Raw genomic sequence first — 25,484 nt, 5'->3', positions numbered from 1 at the left:
GAGGTTGAATCCGTCATTCTATTGAGCTTGAATCAACGGGACTATTTCCATCGGATTGTTGCACTAAATTCATCAAATTGAGATTGAATAAAAATCAGTATCATATCTTGTCTTATGCTTTTTGCAGTTTATTATGAGCTGGTCTGGCAGCAGCCTCATCGTCTTCACTTTGTTCGTTGCTGAATCGCTTGCCCATTTCTATCATACTGAGGTTGAATTAACTGGCCATTGTCCTTATACTAAGACTGAATCAACTGACCACTGTGTTGGGGTTGAATCAATTGACTATTCTCATCTCAGTTTGATTCGAAACCTTAACCAACGTAACCACTTTCATTATACGGTTGAATCAATTAACATATTGATCATGATCACACTCAACTCAATTGGTCAGAATATTTTCATTTTGATCATGCGGTTGATTTGGATTCTGTTGGTGATTGAGGATATTTGCTGATCATTTTATTTTGTTTTTCTTTCACCTCTTTGTATTTTGATATTTTCACGCTTTACTCGAACAGATTGATAACAAACACCTTTATGCAACTAGTTACATAAATAAACTGATAATGCGTAGTTTTTCTGTGAATATCAAAGTCTTAATAACTTCAAGTTCATAATTATTTTACTTATTCGATTTTTAATTAGAAGAGAAATTAAGCGGTACGTGTGGTTTCCGGCAGCAATTACTGCGGCAGTACAAAACAAAAATGATTTATTCTTCAATTAGAAACTTTGTTGTAAACTAAGGTCAAGTTTAGTGTCCTCATTGTCCTGGTACGAATCATCGCGTGCGCCCTTGCCACAGATAAATATTTGCAGATATTTTCTATCGACTTCATAATCCCAGCAAAATCAAATCTCACAAGTCAAACTTGAAAGCTCAATGTACATTTTCCTCTCGAAGCTCCTCAATAAAGCGATTAATTAAAATTCGAAAACACGCTAACTTTTGATTAAATCTAGCAGTTAAACCCTCATGTTCGATTAGTTGGTGAAGTGAAATTGTTCCAGTTGTTCAACCCTGGCGTGCGTCACGTAATTACGTCGTTCATACATTATGTGTAACGTTTCCTGACGTGGTGGTGCTCTGAAAAGAATTTCAAAATTGTCACAAAATGTCGTTCGGATTTCGAACTGAGGAATATTACAAGAGATTCATCGAACTACAAGAAAAACTCCGGAAAAGGTAGGTCATTCGTTATGGCGCCTTTGTTTGTATTGTAGCTAAATTGGGTCAAACTACTATTCTAGTGAGGAAGAACGCCTAAAACTCGAAATTAAATTCAACGAAATGGTCCGCGTAACTCGAGAAGAGTAAGTTTACCTGTTTTCATTATTTTCTTTGATTGTTTCTTTTCAAGAGATCAACAACATTATAAGAAACTTCGAACGCAATATAAACGATTTCTGGAGGAAGACAGACGTCGCCAAGACAGAAATGAACGTATTTTAAGAACTTTGGAAAGAATCGAAAGTCGTGTCGCGATGTTGGTTGCCAAGACGGAACGATTTAAATTGTTAAGACACCAGTACCAGACGTTTCTTGATCGAATGTATGCAAGCAATCACGCTAAGGACTTACCACGAACACCCAAAGATGACAACGACATTGTGCAGACGTATCTTCAAAACTTATCGTCACACAAACTAAAAGAGATGTTGAGGAAAGAAGATGATACAAGACCGAAGTTGTCCGCCGATGATTCTTACGCTGATTTATACGCCAAACCTAATTATGCCAACACGATTGCTGATGATATCATGAATTCGATTTACACGAGACGGTCGCATGATGATGCGAAGCAATCAAAGGAGTTATTACCACAAGAACCGCTGAAAAGTACTGGGGCCAAGTACTATTCAAGTGATGATAATGACAAGAAGGTTGTTTCTGAGCCTGAAACTGACGATTTCTCTGAATCTGAAGAGATTCTCTATAAGAATCCTGCTGAATTTACTAAGACTCTGAGTAAGCCAGGTGTTGATGTCAAGCAAAGATCCTTTGATAAACCTGGGGAAGTAGAGAATATGAAAAATGTAGAGGCACTGGGGAGAATCGAGTCAAATAAAGAAGATGGTACTGTGAAGGAATTGTCTAGAGAGGCTTCACATCCTTCTAGACAAGAAAATGTTGTTCCTCAGCCTGCTGAAGCAGAACAGTTTGTGGAATTATCGGAATCAGCAAGAACAGAAATCCCTCCAAAACTGCATGCTGATATAACAGAGAACGACTCCCGTTTCCTCGAGTCCACGCAAATCCTGGAAAAAGAGAAAAAAGAAGAACGGGAACAACCTGCTGAAGAAAGTCTTTCAAATTTGTCACAACCACCACAAGAACCGGAATCGAAAATAACAGAACAAGTGATTGCAGAAGACCAACTTCTCTCGATTGCTGCCATTGAACCTCAGACACAATCAGAAGAGGAAGAACCTAAAGCCGCTGAAGAACAACCGCGTGAGCAACTTATTACAACACCTCTAGAAGACACTTCTGGACTACCACCTATCAATGATCAAACTGATTTTAGAGAAGAACAATACAATGATCAAGCTCCAACTCAATACAGCGAATACGATCAATCCTATGAACAATATGATGAAAACGCTCAACCTCAAGACCAAAATCAATACTACGACGAATCAGGACAACGGTACAATGAACACGGTCAGCCTACTGATGAAAATGGTCAAGTTGTTCCTCAATATGATGAAAATGGTCAAGTACTTCAACAATATGATCAAAGTGGTTACGGTTTGGAACAACAATACGATGAGAATGGTCAACTGATTCAACCTCAATATGGTGAAAGTGGACAGTACAATGAGAATGGTCAGTTGATTCAACCTCAGTATGACGAGGGTGGTCAGTTGATCCAACCTCAGTATAATGAGAGTGGTCAATACGATGAAAACGGTCAGTTGATTCAACCTCAGTATAGCGAGGGTGGACAATACGATGAAAATGGCCAGTTGATTCAACCTCAGTATGATGAGAATGGACAGTTGATGCAACAATATGATGAAAACAGCCAGTTGATTCAACCTCAATACGATGAAAATGGACAGCTGATGCAACAATACGATGAAAATGGTCAGTTGATTCAACCTCAATACGATGAGAGCGGACAACTGATGCAACAGTACGACGAAAATGGTCAGTTAATTCAATCTCAGTATGATGAAAATGGCCAGTTGGTTCAACCTCAGTATGATGAAAATGGTCAAGTGATTCAGCAGCAATATGACGATCAGTATTATCCTCAACAGTATGAACAAAATGAAGACCAAACTGCTCAAAATGTTGAAAAAGATGGGGCTGCTGCCGAACCAAGTGATGATCAAGTTGAGGTCAATAAAGCAGAAGAGATGAAGAAACCTAGTAATGTTATGGAAATGTTAGATACTGACACTGAAAGCATAAAACAAGACACGAAAGTTTCTCATGATAGTGATTTTGATTTTAGTAATGGTTAAATTTTGAAGTTAGGTTTAAGTAGAATAGTTGAAAAGTAGTTATTTGCGGATATTTAATTTATTACTTCCTTGTTGAAGCAATTGCAAAATTGTAAAAGTTAAATTTGTCTAAGAATTGTGTAATAATGACATATAATAAACATGTTTCACTAAATAATGCCGTTTTAGTTCGAAAACTCTGTTTCATTTGTGTGCAATTTTTTTCATTCATTCTCCAATATCTTTCTGTATTGTTGGTTGTATAATTACTTCAATCACCCAATTTTGAAAAATTAGTCCAGAATTTAAATCTGTAAAGTTGAGGAAAAATTTTAAACATTATAAAGGAAAACAAACCAGAAAATCCCATCCTGGAATGAACTGTAAACTATGAACCATTTCTTGACTGTTTTGGCATACATCCAATTATTATTATGAATCACAATTTCATAAAAAAAATTGGCATGATTTTCTGACGAAAAATCTGCTCAAAATATCGTCGTTCGTTTCGCTTTAATCGATACTTTCTGCACTGAAAGTTATTTTTGGAAGGTAGGTAAACGACACAGCTTGAGAGCCAGATGTTGCATTTAATGAGTAAAAAAGAAACAATTTTGTTTGGACGTTTGAATTTTAAGCGCAAAACATTTTCTCTTATTTGAGAGCAGATTAAATTTTTAGGCGTTTCGGCAATCAAATTAACGCACTTTGAATAATTCATTTAGCAACGACGGAGATCACTGAATATTGCAACACATTGCACGGCTGCTCTATAATTTATTCTTTCACCTTGACAAATCATCAAATGAATAAGACATTTTTACAGGAAATCGTGTCTCAATAAGCCTCTTTTTTGCATGCCAAATATCGGAGATTTGGCCTGCACAACTAATTAAACAGGTACAAAAATATTTCCACTTCAATTGGAAACTTCTCAGAACTGATAAATCCTGTACTTTATCGATTGTTGTGGTCTTTAATTAAGGAAAGTATCCCTTTCGAAACCATTTGCTATTGATCCAACTGAAATCCAATTAATTATCCCGCCTTCAATTTTCCGTTTAAAACTCGAGTCCCATTTTGCGACCTTGAGTCCCATTTGCACAGCCTTATTAATTACACCTTTTTGAAAACAAAGCCCACAAAACACTTAAATTGTTTGCTTTCAACTATTTATAGTAAAGATAAGTGAGTGTGGCGTCCATGTGTGCGTGAAAAATAATTGCAATTTTATTAGTTATCTTTATTCTGATATATCGAAAGCACACAAATAAAATCTTCCGTTGCGCGTTTGCTGGAGGCGCCTTTAACTTTGCGGTGCCAAAATCAATATTTCCTGCACGAACTCCGTGTCGATGCCAACACGCATGGTGTGCTCTCTTCGGTGTTACTTTCGACGTGGATTTTTTTAATAAAGTGTTGTGAAATTATAGTAGAAGAGTGAAGATCATGGCTGATTTATATACTAATAATTTAAGCAAACCAAAGTGCTCGATGACGTTCTATTCGGACTTTGGGGACGCAGAATCTGAACCGAGTCTACTTCAACAAAGACAAGGTGGGTTTTATAGAGATTACGATTGTAGGTTATGTTTACGATTTAGAGCTTTTAAGCCGTTGATAATTCAATTTTTCACGCTGAAATTGGCTTTGTTAAGAGGTATTGGGTCTTTGAGTACATGGTCATTGTCCGATAAATCAGGCGTAATTTTGTTGTTTTTATTCATGTTTTTCAATTTTGTTTGCTCTTTTCACTGGTTTTCACTTTTATTGTTAATTACACGTATGTATGTGCAGATCATTTTTCTGTAATTTGCGCTCTTTAATTTAGAAGTGATGTCTGAAATTGTTAGATATAATTAATAAATACCTGGGAATGAGTTATGGTCATCTAGGTAATACTAGTTCTTCATTTTCATCATTTTAATAACATCTGGGAGATGCGTGAGGAAGGGCGTCACCATTGGAAATTTGGGAATTCTTCAAATTAGACGATTGAAAAACATAAAAAATACGAATTTTTAAAATGAAACGTTGGTAAACAGTTTTTATTGCAATTTTCAATGAACTTTGTCTGTTTTCTGGAATTTTGAAGTTAAATTTAATTGCATTTCTGCTTGTTGTAGTATTTATCTCACAAACACGTAATGTTATTTTAAAAGCAATTAGATTCGGCGCCTTAAATTACATTTTTGGGGTAAAAAAGTAAAATTACAAACTTATCACTCATAGATGACAATAAAGGCGTGAGCGCGAAATTAGAAATTTTCCAAAACAGTTTTTTCGACGTTGTCAAATCCAAGACACGAAAATGCAAAAGATCTGAAATAATATCACTATTATATAGCTCCCTTTTGATGGATTCATCATCATCAACTATTAACATTTATTACCTATTTTTTATTAGGATCCAAAAATAGTCTGATTGTTTTGACTCCTTTTTAATTGAAGATAATAAGACAGTTTAGGGAAAATTCCTTATAAACGGTCAAATCCAGTATAAACAGTAGAGAGGATATTGTTAAACTAACCTTGAGGCATATTTTAATGTGGTAATTAATACTATTTATTGATGATCAACCGACTAGAATTGCAATGTAGGAATTCAGATTCAGACACGAATTTTATTTTTAAAGTGATGTGAACTTCGCCTTGCTAGGAAAGGAAAACATTCCGGAGCAATATCTAACAATAAAGTGTGATTTGCTGAAATATTTCCTTTATTTTTATCCAATCAGTGTCTACAAAAAGAGTACAAATTTGAAAACAGAAATGTGTGAATCAGTAACAAAAGTAATGTGGTGCAATGCTGTGCAAGAACATTGATCGTTCTGTTCTGTCTTTTTTATTGAAAGCATTTGACTAAAATTTATAATATAATATAAATGCCGCCCATGTATCAATAATTTCTTGTGTAAATACGAGAGAAAAATTTGATTTATGAGATATTGGAAAAAATATTAGATCGCTACGTATTACTGGTCGCCTACCCAACATGAGGAAATCACGTCTTACTTTTTTGCACATTAATCTCTTGAAACAGGGATTTGAGGATCAGAGGGTTTTTCGTTGGGAGCGGAAATCTTAAACTTTATAATAGGTTGATCTAGAGATTTTCGCTTTAAAAATCAAAAGAAAAAAAAGAAAAAAGAAATAAAAATGACAAAAGAGGCTAACATTGTAGTTTTCAAGCTCACTCTGTATTTCGAATTTTAACATTTCTAGCTTTGCTTCGTCCTTTTTTCGGTTTATTCTTCTTCATTGTTGTTTCTAAAATTATCAGACTTTTTTATGGGAGATTATTTTATTTTATTTTTTTTTAAACTTTACCCTCTTGCTTCATATTTCAGTTTATAATTTTTTAGAGTTGGTGGATTTTCTTAGATTCTTAAATTCTTGAATTTCTTATTTGAGATTTAACACTTTCATTTTCTCTCAGAAAACTAAGAAATGCAACATTTGAAAAATTTTTCTTTTTTTCATAATAAGAAAACCTCCAAAAACTTGAAACAAAAACCTGAGATTTGAGGTTTTAAGTATTAATTTTAGATCTTAAAAGCTACAATTAAAACGTTTCCTAATTGAAGCAAACGAATTAGAAGAGATTTATGTTTAAATTTGTATTTGAAATTCAATCAAGCCCAAACGATTAAATTCGCATGTGACAAATATTTCTAATTTCGAAAAGTGAAAATCTGGAAAATTAGAGCTTGATTATCTATTTGGATCTAAAATTTTGGAGCCTTCAGAAACTAAACTAAGAATCTAAAACTTTAGAGTAGAAGCAAAATGCAAAATTTGCATATAAATTTAAGGACCAAAATATTCAGGACAATATCTACTAAAAAGTTGTCAGCAAATATTGTTATCTTTTGTACACAGCAACATTAAAAATTCCAAGAATTAAAGCGATCAGTGAAAAAACTAAGACTTACAATAATTGACATGAAGACACGTCAATACTTCAATTTGACAAAATCAATGTCACAATTTTCGTCGCCGAAGAAGTTTTCTAATCAAAGATTTTCCTCTTTCTAACTTCTTTTAAATGAGTGAAAGGGGAAACCCTCCTCCAGATCGTACCAGTTTAAACTCAGTGGCACCAACAGGTAGGATTTTTTCTGCTCAAATTCATACATATAAAAGCGCTAATTACATTTATCACAACCTTGAGCAACATTGTGGGTTTTATCATAATTTACAACTGCGAATTTTTATAATGACAAGTTCACTGTTAATATTGTCTAAGTAGTGTTTTTCCTAGTTTATTTTCGTGCTTAGAATTTATTGTTGGAAGTTCAGTCTGTATTTTTGGGTTGTTGTACATGTGCCAGGCTGTCCGTGGTTTAGTTTTTATTGAATGTTCCGCATGCAAAGGCGAATAAAATGTGTTCTCGTGGTGTGTATCTGTCGAATCCTGATGACATTCAAATCGTCAATGCACCTTCTTATCTGAGAGTAAATTCGTTTGTTGACGAGGACACTCCAGCTTCAGGTATTCTTCTTACAAAGTCTTAAGAAATATGATATATGGAAAGGAGTTTCGTGTTTACTTTAAATTCAAATTCGTTTTTGGTCGTCTGGGATGCAACGGGAAATCGATTCTAGAGGTTGCTGACTTTGAAATATTCAGATACCAAATAAAGGCAAAATTATTTTGTTCCGCAACGCACGCCGCATAATTCGTTAATTAAAGGGAATTGGCAATCAGCAAAACGTTTATTTTTAGGTTTATCCTAATAATCAATGTTTTCTCGACTAAATTTGCAGCAATTTTACGCGACGATTTCAAGTTAGTGGCGCAAAATTGTGTTGCCATGACGCAACTTCGATTTGCCGCGCCGCAAAATCATTCGTTTAATTTCGGCATGAATATTAATTTTCAGACTTATTGAGACTCTGTTGACAAACTTTGGTGTGACGTCTCTAAAATTAGCGCCGGCGCCGGTTAAAAGGCAAAAAACAATTTTAATTGAAAATCAGAAATACGCTCAAGAAGTACAACCAACATGCGCATGATTGTCTCACATCTTTACCTTCAAGGCTCGATTAAAAATCGTTTGATTTCTACTTACTATGCTAATGTAATTATAATGATAACAAAATGACACGCAGTGTTGACCAGTAATGTTACAGCAGTGAAAAACAAATTATCTCGGGTAAAAATACATGAAAATAACTCGATGTGATAAGAGGGTACAATTTTAAAATTTAATGAAATATTACTCTCACTTGTTGACGGTCAGTGTTGCGAGTTGTTTGTGTCTGTTGTTTTTGAAATGTTCTTTAATTCCGTCTCCCACAAGTCGAAAAGGACAAACAAAAGCGCCAGAAAAGGCAGTGACTCTGGTAAAGTTCTCTTAATTTCTCAAATTTTGAGTGAATTTAGACAGTCTAAAACGATAACTTATTTTTAGAAAGAGTTCACTCATAGGTTAAATCCGAGACATAAGATGCTAGTAAACAATGAATTCGCTGTTCTTTGATTTATTTCATAGTTTTGGCGAGAAAGTCGGGCGACAATGACCCAACCCAACAATTATATTTTTAGTCGCGGGATTTTCCCTGTATTTACAGAACTTGTTTTTGATTTCAGGCAACGAGAGTCCTTCATTTCTTGCAAACGCACAATATAATGGGAATACGCCAGAACTTACCAATGAACTGTCAGCTCCGTATGAAGTGCCGCAGTTTCCCATCGAACAAATTGAAAAGAAATTGGCTATACAACGACAGCTGAACGTGAAGTAAGCTAATTACGTCTTTTTTTTTATCGATGATGTTTCATACTTTGCCTTATCACGTTTTGAAGCAGCCATTAATAAACGTAATAAATCACACTTTTAGATTTTTAAAAATTGCTGATGTAGAAAGTGCGTGTCGATTTATCTACATGAAAAAGTCCTTCCGCGTATTTTGGAACTTTGGCACGTTTCCACTTAGTGGGTCTAAATTTTTAATTCCAAATTTATTTTTACATTAGGCGACAAGGTTGCTTTGAGTACGAACTTTTAACGTGATAAAATTCATAAAAACATTTCAGTGTATTTGCAAAACATTTTTTGGTCAAGATTCAACTAGAATTGTGTTGTAATCAATTTTTTATAATTATCGTGTTGATACTATAATTAATTATTATTATCGTTGTATGATCATTTCTTTCTTACGAAACAGCTGTGATTCTTTCTAAATTTAATTGAGTTTATAATAAATGTGTTTTTTTCAACTGAATTTGCGTTTTGATATAAATTTAGATTATCGCACTGTGAAAACATTATAGCTTGCATGTTTACTCCGACAATTTACGTAAAACCGAAGATATTTTAGTTCACCACCAAAAAAACCAAACCTGCAAGTGGTAAAATTTGCCTTTAATAACGTCTTCAACGTCACGAATCGGTTTGCATGTTAACAATGTTGGACCGCTATAGAAAGATGTTTGTTTTTCCGTAATTATAATTTTAATCAGGTGGAAAGAAGTGTTTGTTTTCCACTGTTTACGTTGTCATAAACGATTTTCCCTAGTAGCTGGAAGTAGACTACCAAGTGACGCAGGGGAAAGTTTTCCAGACTATCGTGAACCATCACTTGCTTCCAGACAAAGATTTATCACTTTTTCAATTTTTTTTGTACGACAAATTCTAAATTAAATTATTACTAACTTTTTCTCGTGTGGTGTTCTTCATTTTCACCCTCTAACCCACATCCAATGAACGTAAGAGGGCGAGGGTTGCTTATATTGGCTCGATATGTACAACTTGTCACACTTTGGATTAGTTTGTTATGTCCGGTCTAGAGGTGTGGTGGCTCCACGCTTATTATAACTTACGTTTCTTTAAACACACAGTAATTTCCTTCATAAATGTTCGGATCTGCTTCAGAATGGCGTAGATTCCAACCCTATTACCAGTAAGAATGAAAATTGGTACTCATGTAACGATCTAATTTCAGAGTTTTAAGCGATAGAAGAAGTCATTATGAGCCGTCAGTTCCAGGAGAAGAAATTGACACCGCTACTTTGGAAGAACACGACTTGTATGTGCCCCACTTTCAGAGAGTCTCCATTTCGGGGGAAGACACCAGCGGGGTAAGGATTCATTCCAATAAATTGATTCGATAAAGCGTGAAAATTAACGCAGCAATTACTTGTTCAATGTTAATAGAATTAGTGATGAAACAGAGAAGCCTTCTAACTCTATAGTAAAAATAAATTCGATTTTTTTACTTTGTGTTCGTTGCAGTGCTGTCTAGGAGTTCACACAAAGGTGAAATTGCTGTTTCACGCATGATCTTTCTAGTTCCTCAGATCCATGCACGATTAGAGAAATTTTTACTCTTAAAATATCGTATTCATTATCAGACCCTAATAGTTCCTTTTTCTTGAAGGTGCCCCTCGAGGACTTGGAGCGCGCCTCCCGCCTCATCGTCCAAGCGTTGGAAATCCGAAAACGCTACATGAAAATCTCCCATCAAAGTTTTTCCACTACCACGGCTCGTTTCTTGGATCCCAACAAGAAACAAGAGCATCACGATGAAAAACAAACCATTGAAGGTAATTGCGATTTTTTATCCCAATTTTCTGAATTAGTAGAGGGAGCCTTCAGTTTTGGAGGTTCCACCCTCGCATGTACAAAAAATTGAAATTTGCATGTACTATAGCCGAAAATTTTTCTTCGTCGGCGCCATCAACTTCAAGATCGTCTGCTGATTTGTGCATGACTGATTCGATGATCGACATTGTGCTCGATAGTATTTTAAAAGATGAGGTGCAAAAAGGTAAAAATGTGTAATAGATGATAACATACATCTACAAACGCACCACCCTACAGACAGGTCTTAAATTACACACACCATCACCTCGAGAAAAAGACCGAGAGTGTTAGAGTTAACACTGTCGGTTTTAGTGACCACATTTAAACCACTGCTTTCGTATTAATTCGAATCATTAAGTGTTGGTTGAAATTATACATTTCTTGTTTAAGATTAGAGCCGAATCGATGGTATCATGAAAAAAGCGAAATTCAAATTTTAAGCAAGAAACTAGCTTTCCTGTATAACACACTGACAGCTCTTCTAAGCGACTGCTATAATTCTTTGACTTACCTTTTACTCTTAGAACACGGCATTCATCCACCGACCCATCACCCATGGGAGCCGCGCAACACCCCGGACACAAACCACATCTTCAAAGCCAACCATGGAGTGTACGAAGTCTTTCTCAACGAAGAGTGTCTTCAAGAAGGAAAGAAATGCAACTTTCCTTATCCGGACGTGACGACTTTCGCCCAAGACATGACTATCATGTGCAACATGATTGCTGATGGCCCACTGTGAGTTGTTTTTTGCAAATTTGAACTAAATTCATAAACCGAAATTCTTTAGGAAGTCATTTTGTTATCGCCGCTTGAGCTACTTGTCATCCAAGTTCCAACTTCACGTGCTTTTGAATGAGTTGAGAGAACTAGCTTCTCAGAAAGCGGTTCCGCATAGAGATTTCTACAATATACGTAAAGTGGATACTCACATCCACGCTGCTTCTTGTATGAACCAGAAGCATTTACTGCGGTTCATTAAAAAGACTTTGAAGAACCACGCTGATGAGATTGTGACGGTGACTAATGGCAAATCGATGACGCTGAAGGAGGTGTTCCAGGTGAGTGAGCTAATAGTTAATTCAAGTAATTAAACTAATTTTTTTCAGTCGATGAATTTGACTACTTACGATTTGACGGTGGACATGTTGGATGTCCACGCAGATAGGAATACTTTCCATAGATTTGATAAATTCAACGCAAAGTACAATCCGATCGGTGAAAGCAGACTCAGAGAAGTTTTTTTGAAATCTGATAATTACTTAAACGGGAAGTATTACGCTAGGATAATCAAGGAAGTTTGCAGCGATCTGGAGGAGTCCAAATATCAGAACGCAGAGCTCCGTCTCAGCATTTACGGGAAGAGTCGGGATGAATGGGACAAATTGGCAAAATGGGCTATCGAATCGAATGTTTATTCGGATAATGTGCGATGGCTAATCCAAATTCCTCGTTTGTTGTAAGTATTAAGAACGAAAATCTTGAAACAAGCTAAAAGTGGTTTTACAGTGACATCTTCAAGCTGAACAAGCTCCTCCAAAACTTCCAACAAGTGATTGATAACATTTTCCTCCCACTTCTCGAAGTAACAGCACGTCCATCGTCTCACCCAGAACTCCATCGCTTCCTAGAGTACGTAATCGGTTTTGATTCAGTCGACGACGAAAGCAAGCCGGAGAAAAATCCCTTATTCGATAAAGATCTCCCATCTCCGGAGGCCTGGACCGACGATGAAAACCCGAGTTATGCTTATTATCTCTACTACATGTATGCTAATCTGTCTGTTTTAAACCATCTCAGAGCTGAAAAAGGCCTTCCAACTTTCGTCTTAAGACCTCACTGTGGTGAGGCCGGACCTGTCCAACATCTGGTCTGTGGCTACATGTTATCCGAGAACATCTCTCACGGTTTGTTGTTGCGAAAAGTACCCGTTTTGCAATATCTTTACTATTTGGCCCAAATTGGAATCGCGATGAGTCCATTGTCGAATAACAGTCTCTTCTTGAACTACCATAGAAATCCATTACCGGAGTATTTGTCGAGAGGCTTGGTAGTGTCGCTTTCAACCGACGATCCTTTGCAGTTTCATTTCACTAAAGAGCCTTTGATGGAGGAGTACAGTATCGCGGCTCAAGTGTGGAAACTTTCCAGTTGTGATATGTGCGAATTGGCACGAAATAGCGTTCTGATGTCTGGGTTTCACCACAAGGTAAAGCAGTACTGGTTAGGCCCTAATTACACGAAAGAAGGAGTCGCTGGGAACGACATTGCCCGCACTAACGTGCCAGATATCAGAGTTGCATTTAGATACGAAACATTAATCGATGAACTCTCAAACATATTTAAAGTGTTTCCTAACAAATCTAACGCTTAAGAAGCATAGCTTGTCCATTTGAAGAGTTCCATGCAAAATATGTGATTCAAATTAACAGCTACAACAATAGGTGCTTTAGTAAACGACATTTTCCCACGGACCTCTTCAACTGATTCGGTTGAATAATGTACGGTTAAGTTTTTAAATTTTATAAATTATTTTTTATATGTAGGCAATTTATTATTTAAGGGCATATATTTTATATTGTAACGTTGTAAGTAGCAAATAAAATTTCAAGTTGTGATGATGATACGCCTTACAGTGTGAACTGAAGAAACGACTCAAGAAAATATATTTGCTCTTAAGAAAAAAACAGCAAAAGTAGTCTATTTCGTTAGTGTGGTTGTATCTAATTTGTGATAAAATGCATGCGTAAATAATATGAAGTTAATCAACAATTCCAACTTTTAAGGTCTCGAAGTAATAAAGAACCATTAGGTTGTATAAATAACCGGATAAAGCCAAACTGGTAGATAATTTGACCAACGTCTTAGACGAATGTATCCTACCTATTTATTTAATGTTCACAATACATAAACTGTATTCTAAATACATAGTAATAAATAAATAAAACTATACTCCTTAGTTTTTTAGTTATTACCTTCTCAACCATTAATTTTCTTAATTTATTACCGATGGAAATTCTTAAAGAGAAAATAAATAACGTAAAATCTTTGTTTATTGTAAATTACCTTATTAATAAATTAATAACAGCTATATGATACATACAAAAAGTTACAATCTACTGTCACAATTTCCATTAACCACGCCTTGACATGTCGCCGAGTCGACATTCTCTTTAGGAGGACTCACTTTATTCGGCATCAACAATTCTCTAAAAATTTTCCTAAACGGAGCTTCTATTAATAAATACAATCCAAGAGCTGCCAAAAACGACAAGACAAAATCCGCAAGGGCCAACACGGTCTGCAAATCAAATTTCCACTCACTGTCTTTCTTTCTTAAGATTCCAACTTACCACGTCGAAATAAGAGAATCTCCGTGGACTTTCAAAAATAGAAGCATATCGTAACTGAAACTGCATATGCCACAAGTACGCACCAAAAGTCAGTTTGCTGAATGGAATAAGAGGCGTCCAAGTCAGAATTTTCCGGATGAAATTAGCGTGGCCGTAACTACAAATGTAGATAATCCCGACAGTTCCAACATCAAACGCGGGTCTGTGGAAAGCGGCGTACATCGCGGATTCGAACGGGTTGTATGTGTGGTAAGGATCGTAAAAAACGGCGCCTCCTATGATAGACGCTAGCATTAATAAGATGGAAATTGAAGCAATACTGTGGCTTTTGATCTGAAAGAATTAATTACTCGCTTGTTTTCAAGAGATTCAAGTACCTTGCTCAAATAGTTTTCTTTTCCTTGTTGTTTGTAGTAAACGTAGCCTAAGAACATTCCAATGAAATACGATGAAGCTCGAGTGTGTGATTTGATGTAAGTCCCAAGGAAATCAACATGGAATTTGGGATTTTGCAGAAAATCCGGGAAAAAACGGAGCAAAGCAGGACGTTCGTATATTATAGTGATGATAAAAAGGACGAGGATTGAGATTACAGTCAGTAAAAGAAGGGTGAAGAGTCCCAGTTTTTTTCTTTTTTTGATCAGCAGACATATTCCGATTCCTATTATGAAAAAGTGGAAATCGCAAGGAAGGTACCATGAATGAGCCATACACTGAAATAAATCAATTTATAATCGGTGAAGTTTAAAAATAATGTTGATATGAATACAATTCCTTTCACCTCCTCTTTAATTTATTTCCTCACCTAAGGCGCCGGAAAACGAGAAGGAATTGGCAGAATGTAAGTTGAAGGACAAAGGAAAAGATAAGAATTAGCAAATTTGACACGATTATCTCACAAAACTGGTACTCTTCCTTCGGAATATTAATTCAGAAAATAGTACTTTCATTTCAAAACCACTATTCTAATTATTATTCATGTATTATTAGGAATGAAAAGATAATTGTAATTAATGTTTCTTGATTAGTCATGACGAAGGCAGTTTTCCAGATAATTCCTATTTTTTCAAGTGTTAGGTGTTTTGTTTACCGAGAAAAAATCCTCTGTGATTCTATAAAATTAAACTATTATCGTTGCAAATTGACGATTAATTGAGACTTTACAAACTGGTTAATAACTTAGATATCTCTCAAAAGTAATTTTCCAAAGAAAACTGATGCTAAATCTAAAAATAACGAATCCATGAACTTGGACTTTGTTTCACGAAGTATTTAATTTTTTTTTGAACTTTGAAAAGATATGACATAACATTCGTCATGTTTCTTCAATTTATTAGACGTTCAAAAGCAAACGTGACATTTATTTTATATCGTCAGCACTTCCTAGAAAATTAGTCAATAAAGAATCTTTAACTGACTAAATTCAAATTTTCTACTCCTTCTAGTCCTCAGATTAGCAAGTTTTCCAACTTGTGGGTGGTTAAAAAAACATAAACAGAAAGCATGTCATTTAAAAATGTCTAAAACCACACAATATCCTGCTGAATCACGTTCCTAACCAATTTTTAACACAAGAATCCTTGACAAAGAAAAAATCTAACTGCATAATTTTCTCTTATTGCCACTCTAATCCACAACAGTCTCAAGCAACATACATACCATGTTCTCAGTGTTCACGTAATTATTGATATACAACAAATTTGTCCACCAGTTATCCTTACAATCTTGAGATTCTTGACCTCCAATGAATTTCCAAAATGGTCCGGTTCCAGTATAGTTATAAATTGTAGCGTAATAGAAAATAACATAAGCATATGCAGGAGTCAATCTAAAAATCAATTTAATACGATAATTAAGTTAATAAAAGCAGCCTTGAACTAGTGAGAGGAAATTTATTCACACTTGAACAAATGCATCTAACTTTACGTAATTTGCACAATTATAAAATAATTCTTGGTCATTGTTGGGCGATGTCACAAATATGGTAACAAACGGAAATGATAATTAAAGCGTTTTTGGTGGAAAAATAAGGAGGCTACTAAGTTATTTAATTAGTGTTTATACACCTAAGTAGAGAGTTATTATTTATGATCTGTATCATATTAATATGCAAAGCATTGATGTGTAACAGACGATAATTGGTTACCATTATATGCCGGTTTTAAAGAGATAATGATTAATGAACGTATTTGTGTCAGTTGGAATGTGATCAATCAACAAACATGGAAAACATTATTTGAATCTGATTTGTGTTTTTAAATTTCGAGATTCTAGAAATGAAAATTTGGAATATATTTTAGTCAAAATTTCGAAAAACTAGCTCTTTAAATTCGATCGTAAAAGTGCGTATCAGAAGTAAAATTATTTATAGCGGATCAGTTCTAATTTATTCTATATTATAATTTCTCTTAAATCTCTTTTTCACCTGTTAAATTATTCATTATTTACATGGAATGCAATTACAATTAATAACAACTAGACGATATCAACATAAATATAATATCAAAGGCATTATAATTATTTAATATTTTCTGACGTTAAAAACATGTGCTTTTCGTCAGTTTCTTGTGATATCTATATAATTTAGATTTTTTTAGATAATAAATTATTATACAACTGAAACATGAGACTTAATTTTAAACAACACGCAATCCAATTTAAAACATTTATTAAAATATTTTTACACAAAAGATTTTCATTGGACCGTGGACGAAAATGAGGTAAACATTAAAAATATTTAGGAAGCGGAATTTTATAATTATTATTTCTTCTAATATGAGAAGAAAAATGTGCAAAACACGATAAACCAAAGATTTAAATTAAAAGTTTGACATTAAACTGTAAAATTCATCATTCTTGTTTTCTTAATTAGTTACTTAACATGTCTTTACAATTGTTATTTTAATTAACGTAGGTGTGTCAGTATTTTTAGTGCTTATTTATTGTTTACAACTATTTGCCTCTTACCTTACATATCTCATTAAAATGATAAAACCGGGATTAACCTTTTTCTTGTCCATCTGTTTGAGTAGCCCATAAGTGACCAACAATCCTCCCATAATAAAAAATGTATCAACAAACAAATCTCCATGAAAAAGAAACGGGGCGAAAGTTCCCCTGTATTGCTATAAAATTTTGTAGAAATAAATCATACCTAAAAGGAGGACTTACTCGTTCAACATAGTCAAAATTTATAATTGCAGATCCAGTAAAAGTACCAAACCGGTGATCCAAAATGATGAAAAAAATACAAATTGCTCTAATTCCATACAAGATTGCCATTGCGTCATTGGTCTCATCGATTTTGGTCAACTCGTTGAAATTATCTTTTGCCGAAAACGACGCGAAGAATCTGTACAACAGAGATTCTAAACATGTGTAAAGACTGGAAGTTAGACCATGGTCTTACTTGGTTTTTTCTCTGTAGTGGCGAAGACCGTTGCCACACTTGCGAGGGTTACAAGAAGAAGAGTTACAGCGCTGAAATGAAAACTGAAAATTGTGTGGTACCATTTCAAGATTTTACCAGAAAGAATAATCAGCAGCATTTAAAGTAGCGTTGTCGTCTTTCGTACTACAACTTCTTTCCGAGATTTTTGCGGTGTACGTTACGTTTTGATCAAACAACGACAAATTCAATCCGTTCATGTAAATATTGAGATAATTTTCAACATCTTGAGGCGAACAAGACGCGGGAATGCACCAACCGATTTGAACTTTGTTTCTGAGTTGTTGAGACACGTCTTTATGGGGCTAAAAGTAAGGTTTTGGCACCAAAAACTTGGAAAAGTTCACTTACGTAGAGTCTCTCCAAGACGTGTTCATTGGGGTCGTGGGAAAGAGACAGAGGGTCTTTGGATTGTTTTACTTCGAGTTTGGGGATGTTCGCTTCCATAAACACCAAACAGTACTTTGGAACGAAAGGAGCCTCTGCTGTTATGCACTGGTCATAATTTCCCACTTGAAATTGGTTCCCTCTGAGAACTCCAGAGGAAGATTTTGCTGTTGCATCCCACACTAGAAGAATTTTTCAGTGGTGGTTTTTCTCACTTCTCACTTACTTTCGTAGGCCCATAATGTGAAATTTTCTAAATTTTGTTTGTAAAGCTCACTTTGAATTTTACATTGGAAATTGTCTGTTTCGGACACGGCTACGGGCAACGGAGGAAAAATCGATTTTTCCGTGTTATTTTCCGCCGACACGAGGAGTATTACTGCACTGGTGAAAATCGAGAGTTGTTTCCTCATTGTCTTATATTAACATGACGATGACTTCAACACTGTTGTATGGTAACTCCAATGAGTAGATAAATAAGAGCAAAAACTTTTTATTACTTTTACAATACAGTGCGCAGTGCTGGTTTGTCCTTCGGTTTACACACTCTTTTTAAATGTCGGTGGATAATGTAGATGTGCATTGAGAATTTTTAGCAAAAGTTTTTCATATTTTCAAAATAAATTGCTCCGTTATTTTTTTTTTTTTTTAATAATTGTAATTGAATTTCAAATCGAGCTAAAAATTTACAAATCGACTATGCAAATAATTACACTTAACAACAATTTTTTCTCATCATTTATTCATCATCATTTTTATTTGGACATTTACAGCCTACTATCACAATTCCCATTTTGTTCTTCTTTTTGAGATTTCGCCGTCTGGTTTCCTTCCACACTCTTTCTTCTTGGCATGAGAATTTCCCTAAAAATCCTTCTGAACGGCGCCTCTACCAACAAATAAAGGACACAGGCTGTCAGAAACGACCACATCATATCAGACAGCGATAAACTAAACTGCAAATACAAAATCAATCCAAAATGTTAATTCACATCTCGATAAAAGTACCACTTCAAAATGAGAAAAAGATTGCGGATTCTTAAACGCCGCAGCCGCTCTTAGCTGAAATTGCATATGAACGAGATAAGCACTGTACACCAATTTACTTAGAGGAATCCACGGGGACCAGTTTAGAAGATCGCGAATGAAGCCCCCATATCCAAAACTGCAGACATAACTGATTCCAATTATCCCTGTGGCAAAAACAGGTCGGCTCAGGGCTGCATAAAATGCAGATTCTACGGCATTATATTTGTGGTACGGGTCGTAAAAAACAGCTCCTCCAACGTACGGTGATAAAGTGATCAAAAATGATATTAATAATAACAAGTAGCTTCTCGTCTGTTGAAAAAATCGATAATAAAACAATGTAAACGAAACTAAGACGTACCCGACTCAAAATTATGCCTTTTTCTTGGGCTTTGTGGTGAATGTAGCCGACGAACATTCCCATGAAATACACTGTGGCTCTTGTGTGGGATTTAATGTAAGTGAGGAGGAAGTCTGGGTGAGTTTTTGGCGAGGTGAGGAAATCGGGATAGAAGTACAGGACTGCAGGACGTTGGTAGATTATTGTCAGGGCAAAAGGAATGAGAATTGAAAGAATGGTAACAAAGACAAGGGCGCATAGTCCTGCTTTTTTGCGTTTTTTGATTGCAAAGCAGAGAGCTATTGCTATGATGAAGTAGTGGAAGTCGCAAGGGAGATACCAAGAATGTGTCATACACTGAAAAATAGTAGGTGTGCTAATTTTATAGTTAATTAGTTTATTTTATTTTGCATGTAATTGCATGTTGTTTATTAACTTCACGTAATTCTTTTATAAATAAATTGCGTAGTCTGTATACCTACCGCATTTTTAAGTGATCTAAAAATAGAAGAAGGAAATCTAAAGCAGAGATCGAATTTTGAGAATTTAAAGCATAAAAATCACTTTCAGATAGATCTATCTACCAAATCCAGATTAAGTAATGTAAGAGTCGAAAAAAATGAATTTTTAAGTATTTTGGTTTTCGATTCAAAGTCAGTGTTTGTTGAAAATATAAGTAATTTTAACAAAACTTTGGCATCTTCGAGGATGTAACACTTTATAAATTCCTGTAAATAATTTTGACCAGAATGCTGTAGTTTGAAATATATTGAGTATTTTCTAAAAATCTGAATTATCAAATAAAATATCACAGGAAAAAAAATACAATTTGACCAGAAAAACAAAGGCGCAAACCGCATGTTTTTATATGACGTAATTCCGGAAATATTTAACACAAAATTTTCCAAAACTTTAAAAATTTTGCTCTCTGGCGACAACCCAAAACTTTTGAAACGGTTCTATGTAATTCGCTAATTACGTTCTACAGGGTCCGGCAACACTTGTGTCCACCCCTAAAATCGTCTTTAATTTTAAAGATAAAATTTTAGAAATTTGCATACGCTCATAGTTGACAAAGCTCTAGAAGTTGACGCAAAAAATTGCTTCTTATCACGGTTTGATTGGCGTCGCGACGCCTAAGAAGTATAATTTTTAGCGATTTGTAAATTTTTGCGGAAATATTCGCAAATTATTTTTTTTTTCATAATATAATTGTGATACAAATATCTGAGTTTTTATTTTAAATCTAATGCAAATTGTGTTTATAATTTGCGAAAAAAACGTTATTTTATCAAGTTAGTTTTTGAAATTATGACAGCGCAGTGGCAAACTACGTTTACACCAAAATTTCACAAGTCACTTCATTCACTCTTATAAAGGTTAATTTTGATTAACACGGGCATGTTGCACTTTATGGACACCAGAAATGGTTAATTAATATCGACAAATCGACAATTTCACCAAGTAAGACTTTTGTTACAATCTAAAGCGAGCCAAAGGATAGATGTCATTTGTGACACAAGATGTTGACAGATGTGTAAACGTAGTTCCCAATTTTGACGTAATAAAATTGGAAACTAACTTGATAAAACAGCATTTTTTTCTCAAATTTTGAAGACAATTTGCATTGAATCTAAAATGACAATTGAGATATTTTTAACACATTTATATTGAAAAAAAAAATAAATTAGGAGTTGATTTCACAAGCTCTCACAATTAACTAAAAATTACGTTTTGAAGGCGTCGCGACGCCAAAACTATCAGTGATAAAAAACAATTTTTTGCGTCAGCTTCTAGAGCTTTGTCAACTGTGAGCGTATGCAATTTTTCAAAATTTTATCTTTAAAATTAAAGACGATTTTGGGGGTGGACACAAGTGTTGCCGGACCCTGTATATTCTACGTTAAATGTGCACTAATAAAATTTGAGTTTGCTTCACAAATAAAAGGGATAATTTGACTCAGGAATCAGGTTTTTATAGAGTTTTTTTTGGAAATAATTTTAAGTAGGGGTTTTGGCGCAAAACGACATGTAATTTTTTTGATTTTACGTCAATCGAAAGAGAAGCTCGAGATCTATCAACTGGCCAAATCTCAGATTAGTAGGACAAATAGTTTACAATAAATCGTTTAAAAATGTGATATTTAAAAAATAAATGATAAATAAATTGTCACAGAGAAGTCAAAGTGAAAAAAAAATTGTACCGGCAAAACCAAAAGTTTTTTTTAGAGGCGAAAGTACACTTGTCATTTGGTCGCCAATTTTAAATATGTAGTGTCAAGTAATATTAATAGTTTTTTTTTAACAATATATTTTGGATTTTATATCCCAGCAATACATTTTCTATAATTGTCTTGTAAACATTTCCAGAATTTATTTCTCAAGTCTATGCATGTAAGGCAATAAAAAATTTCAATCCTCAGTATATTCGAAACTAAACTAAAATTATTTTCAGGAAATTTATAAAATACCATGTTCTTAAAAAGATACCAAAGATTTATTAAAATTGGACAAAATCTGTATTCACTTTACCTGGATTATTTACTCCTATGAAACTTAAAAATGAATCAACTCTGTAATTAAAGATCTTAAAAATAAATTAAGGTTTATCTATACAGTGTTTATTTATAGACATATTTTCGTAACTTTTGCATAATATAAGTAATTAAAATGAAATTTAAAAACTGCCTAAGCGACAGGTAGTTCGAATTAGATAACTTCATTTTATTACAATCAACATTATTTAGCAAATAATAGTAAATGACTCGACACTTTTGCATTATTTACACTATTATGCAGCTAATATGTTGAATTTGAATAAAATTAACAACAAAATGCGTTAATGATAATTTTTTCTTCTTGACCACACAGTTATCAATATCTTAGAAAGTAACTACAATTGACTCACCATATGATCTGCATTAACGTAATTACTAATATATAGAAGATTAGTCCACCAGTTCTTTTTACAGTCTTGTGAGTCCTGTCCTGCTATAATTTTCCACAACGGACCTGTACCAGTGTAGTTAAAAATTGTAGCATAATAAAAAATGACAAAAGCGTAGACAGGAGTCAATCTATAAACAAGAACCAATTAGTTAGATATATAGCGATCCTTGAACCAGTGAAAGGAATTACGTACAAACAATTGTATATTGGAAAAGTTTGACTTTAGATGAAAATAATAGTAAAATCATTCGAACTATTCTAACTTATTTCCCACAGTAAAAACTAATTATCTGTGGTGTGGATAATAAATCAGAAAAATGTGACTGAAAAACATGAAAATTGTTTCCTGGTAATTATGAATTTATCATCGAAATTTTCTGGAGATTTCTGAGTAATAAAAACACATCAAACAAATAAATTACGTTCGCTTAATTAATTTTTGCCGCAATTATTTCTAATTGTGATAATTACTTACCGTATGTATCTCATCATAATGATAAATCCGGGATTCACTTTTTGTTTATCTAACTGCTTAAGCACGCAATAAGTCACTAGTATTCCACTCATTATAAAAAATACGTCCACAAAGAAGTCTTCATGGGTTATAAAACTTCCAACAAAACCTCTGTATTCCTGCAATTAACTCCCTTAATATCGAAAAACTAAATTAAGAGTTCTACCTGTTCAATGTAATTGAAATTCATCAAAGTTGAAGAAATAAAAGTCCCAAAACGATGAGCCATAATAATGCACAAAATGCAGAGAGTCCTCACTCCGTAAAATATACTTAAAGCGTTGTTTGATTCATCCTTTTTTGTCAAGTCTTGGAAATTTTTCCTTGCAGAGAATGTTAGTAAAAATCTAGAAACACACAATTCTGAACAAACGTAGGTAAATAGGTAAACTGTTAAATTTCAATCGTACTTTTATTTTGGTCGTTGATGTCCAAAGTTGTTCCGATTATTACTAAAATGACCAGAATTAAAGTAAGAGTGCTAAAAAGAAAAATTAAATTTGTTCGATGAGGTTCTTAAAAATACCAAAACAAAAAATCGGCAATGTTAAAACTGTCGTCATTTTTATCGGTGGTGCATGTAATTTCCGGAACTTTAGCTGTGTAGCTCACGTTTTCCCTCATCAACGGTAATTCCAAAGAACTCAAGTAAATATTCAAGAAAGTTTGTAAATCATTTCCGGAACAAGAAGCAGGAATACACCACCCCACTTGCATCACATTCCTGACTTGTTGCGATGGGTCTTTGTAGGGCTAAAACTACACTGCTTGTTTCTTTTTTTTTCGAAAAAGTAACTCACGTAAACTCGATATAAAGTGTGCTCTCCAGGGTCGTGGTAAAGCGAAAGAGGATCTCGATGTCCCTTCGGATGTGGCACTTCCGCTTTAAACTTCACTAAACAATACTTGGTGTCAAAAGGAGCTCCTGCCGTCAAACATTGCTCAAAATGACCCAATTGAAAAATATTTCCCCGAAGAACTCCCGTCGAAGACTTCGCCGTAGCGTCCCACACTTAAAAAAAAAGCTCAGACAACATCAGCGGCACTTTCCTTCTTACTTTCAGAAGCCCACAATGTGAAGTTGTCCAAACTTTTGGTGTAAAGCTCGCTTTGGACATTGCACAGTGAATTATTGGTGTTGTTTGCAGTGATCGGCAATCGAGGGAAAATTCGCTGGTCTTGAATATCGCCATTTGAGAGTGTGATACTTATCGCGATCAAAATCAAAAGGCGCATTTTTACCGGGTTTTAATTACAATGTAAGTGTTCAAATGAAGACGAATAAGACGGTCTTATAAATTTATTCCGCGCGGCGTTTCCTTGACCTTGTGGATGCTTTTTAAGTCAAGAAATAAGTTGGAACTGTGTCACTTTCTTCGTGCCCTTGAAGTGTACTGTGGCCGGGGGTAAAGGGGATTGTTGTAGATTAATTAGAGTTTCCCGAGCAATTAACTTCCTTTACCGGCTCTAACTCGCAGGAGTGTTCGGGCCAAATATTAACTTACGAATGAACCCTCCTGGAGCCATTAATGTTAAATTCTCTTCGGAGGCTAATACAATGTTGGCCCAAAATAAATGGTAGCGTGATATAGGAACATGGCAATAAACAACTGTATCAAAGATCCAGGTTTTAATACTAAACATACAAGAACGTGCGACACAAGAGTTAGTAGAGTAAGAATGTTAGTTAATAATTTTCACTTGAATTATAAACAAAGTCAATTTTCTTTCTCACCATTTCGCACAAAAAACCCATAGGGCCGGGAGGAATGGCGCGGCGGCCCATAGCAGAACTCAAACGCAGAGAGTTGTTTGGAGATGGGTTGCATCTTATGAGTAACTTGGGTGGCACTAGGTTAAGCACTTAACACGAAGACTGAACTTTCAGACTGGAAAGATTCAGAGTGTCTTTTTCCAAATTTCTTTGAGTTTATATAGTCCATCATTTGCATGATTATGGGTCGTAATACCAGCAACCATATTTGATTGGTTGTTTTTGTTTTGCCCTAATTTGATTGGTTGCTAGGGGTTGGTTAGGGGGTTAAATTCTTCCCCTTCTCTAATTTGGGGGTGGGTTTTTAGTTCAGCTATTGGAAAAGAGATGTCGTTGTGTGTCTGTTTTCTGAGTTTATTATTTTTTAAAATCATTTATTAATTGTTTATAATGTCTTTTTGACTTTGAAATCATTATTTCTTAGTATACCAACAAATTAGCATTAAGAATCAAAGATAATTACTCAAATCTAAAGTTTTAGAATATTCCAAATTATGCCAACTGCAATTATCCAATTATCCTAAAAGCTTTTAGAGTTTCTCAGAATTCCTATTTTTAGGTGTTAATGATACTATAAAACGTTAGCCTGTCTAATAATTGTCGACCCCATTTCAGAATTTATTTCTGTTACATTGGTATTTA

General features: G+C 34.6%; 4 protein-coding genes across 6 annotated transcripts; 2 read left to right on the top strand and 2 right to left on the bottom strand.

Moving 5' to 3' along the window:
* The first annotated feature begins 1,080 nt into the window (after positions 1 to 1,080).
* LOC148181416 (uncharacterized) lies at positions 1,081 to 3,564 on the top strand. Its single transcript, XM_088036076.1, has 3 exons — positions 1,081 to 1,189; positions 1,255 to 1,317; positions 1,365 to 3,564. Exons 1-3 carry the CDS (start codon positions 1,119 to 1,121, stop codon positions 3,475 to 3,477), a joined length of 2,247 nt encoding a protein of 748 aa, XP_087892202.1. The 5' UTR covers positions 1,081 to 1,118; the 3' UTR covers positions 3,478 to 3,564.
* A 1,133-nt stretch (positions 3,565 to 4,697) lies between these two features.
* Positions 4,698 to 14,000, top strand: AMPdeam (AMP deaminase). 3 transcript variants are annotated; one of them, XM_088029722.1, is made up of 9 exons: positions 4,698 to 5,014; positions 9,053 to 9,203; positions 10,408 to 10,543; positions 10,843 to 11,008; positions 11,116 to 11,232; positions 11,573 to 11,786; positions 11,839 to 12,109; positions 12,158 to 12,507; positions 12,558 to 14,000. In XM_088029722.1, exons 1-9 carry the CDS (start codon positions 4,906 to 4,908, stop codon positions 13,420 to 13,422), a joined length of 2,379 nt encoding a protein of 792 aa, XP_087885848.1. In that variant the 5' UTR covers positions 4,698 to 4,905; the 3' UTR covers positions 13,423 to 14,000. The 3 variants fall into 3 exon arrangements, with proteins under 3 accessions (XP_087885848.1, XP_087885839.1, XP_087885856.1); XM_088029713.1 differs by lacking the exon at positions 4,698 to 5,014 and adding an exon at positions 7,775 to 7,951; XM_088029730.1 differs by lacking the exons at positions 4,698 to 5,014; positions 11,116 to 11,232 and adding an exon at positions 7,776 to 7,951.
* An 83-nt stretch (positions 14,001 to 14,083) lies between these two features.
* LOC148181414 (nose resistant to fluoxetine protein 6-like) lies at positions 14,084 to 18,697 on the bottom strand. Its single transcript, XM_088029742.1, has 10 exons — positions 18,463 to 18,697; positions 18,201 to 18,418; positions 17,928 to 18,154; positions 17,811 to 17,881; positions 17,573 to 17,769; positions 17,369 to 17,526; positions 16,061 to 16,229; positions 14,779 to 15,114; positions 14,402 to 14,734; positions 14,084 to 14,349 (listed from the first exon to the last, which is right to left on the bottom strand). The coding sequence occupies exons 1-10, from the start codon at positions 18,647 to 18,649 to the stop codon at positions 14,158 to 14,160; spliced, it is 2,088 nt and encodes a 695-aa protein (XP_087885868.1). The 5' UTR covers positions 18,650 to 18,697; the 3' UTR covers positions 14,084 to 14,157.
* A 259-nt stretch (positions 18,698 to 18,956) lies between these two features.
* LOC148181413 (nose resistant to fluoxetine protein 6-like) lies at positions 18,957 to 24,383 on the bottom strand. Its single transcript, XM_088034910.1, has 10 exons — positions 24,127 to 24,383; positions 23,869 to 24,080; positions 23,595 to 23,821; positions 23,479 to 23,549; positions 23,235 to 23,431; positions 23,030 to 23,187; positions 22,514 to 22,682; positions 19,627 to 19,962; positions 19,245 to 19,577; positions 18,957 to 19,192 (listed from the first exon to the last, which is right to left on the bottom strand). The coding sequence occupies exons 1-10, from the start codon at positions 24,302 to 24,304 to the stop codon at positions 19,004 to 19,006; spliced, it is 2,070 nt and encodes a 689-aa protein (XP_087891036.1). The 5' UTR covers positions 24,305 to 24,383; the 3' UTR covers positions 18,957 to 19,003.
* Positions 24,384 to 25,484: the final 1,101 nt, after the last annotated feature.

Source organism: Gnatocerus cornutus, chromosome 1 (assembly GCF_029298725.1).
Source record: "Gnatocerus cornutus isolate USDA-ARS CGAHR chromosome 1, icGnaCorn1.1, whole genome shotgun sequence".
In the NCBI taxonomy this organism is placed as follows: Eukaryota; Metazoa; Arthropoda; class Insecta; order Coleoptera; family Tenebrionidae; genus Gnatocerus; species Gnatocerus cornutus.
The sequence above is the reverse complement of the archived record's forward strand: the minus strand, read 5'-3'. Positions and strand labels throughout refer to the sequence as shown.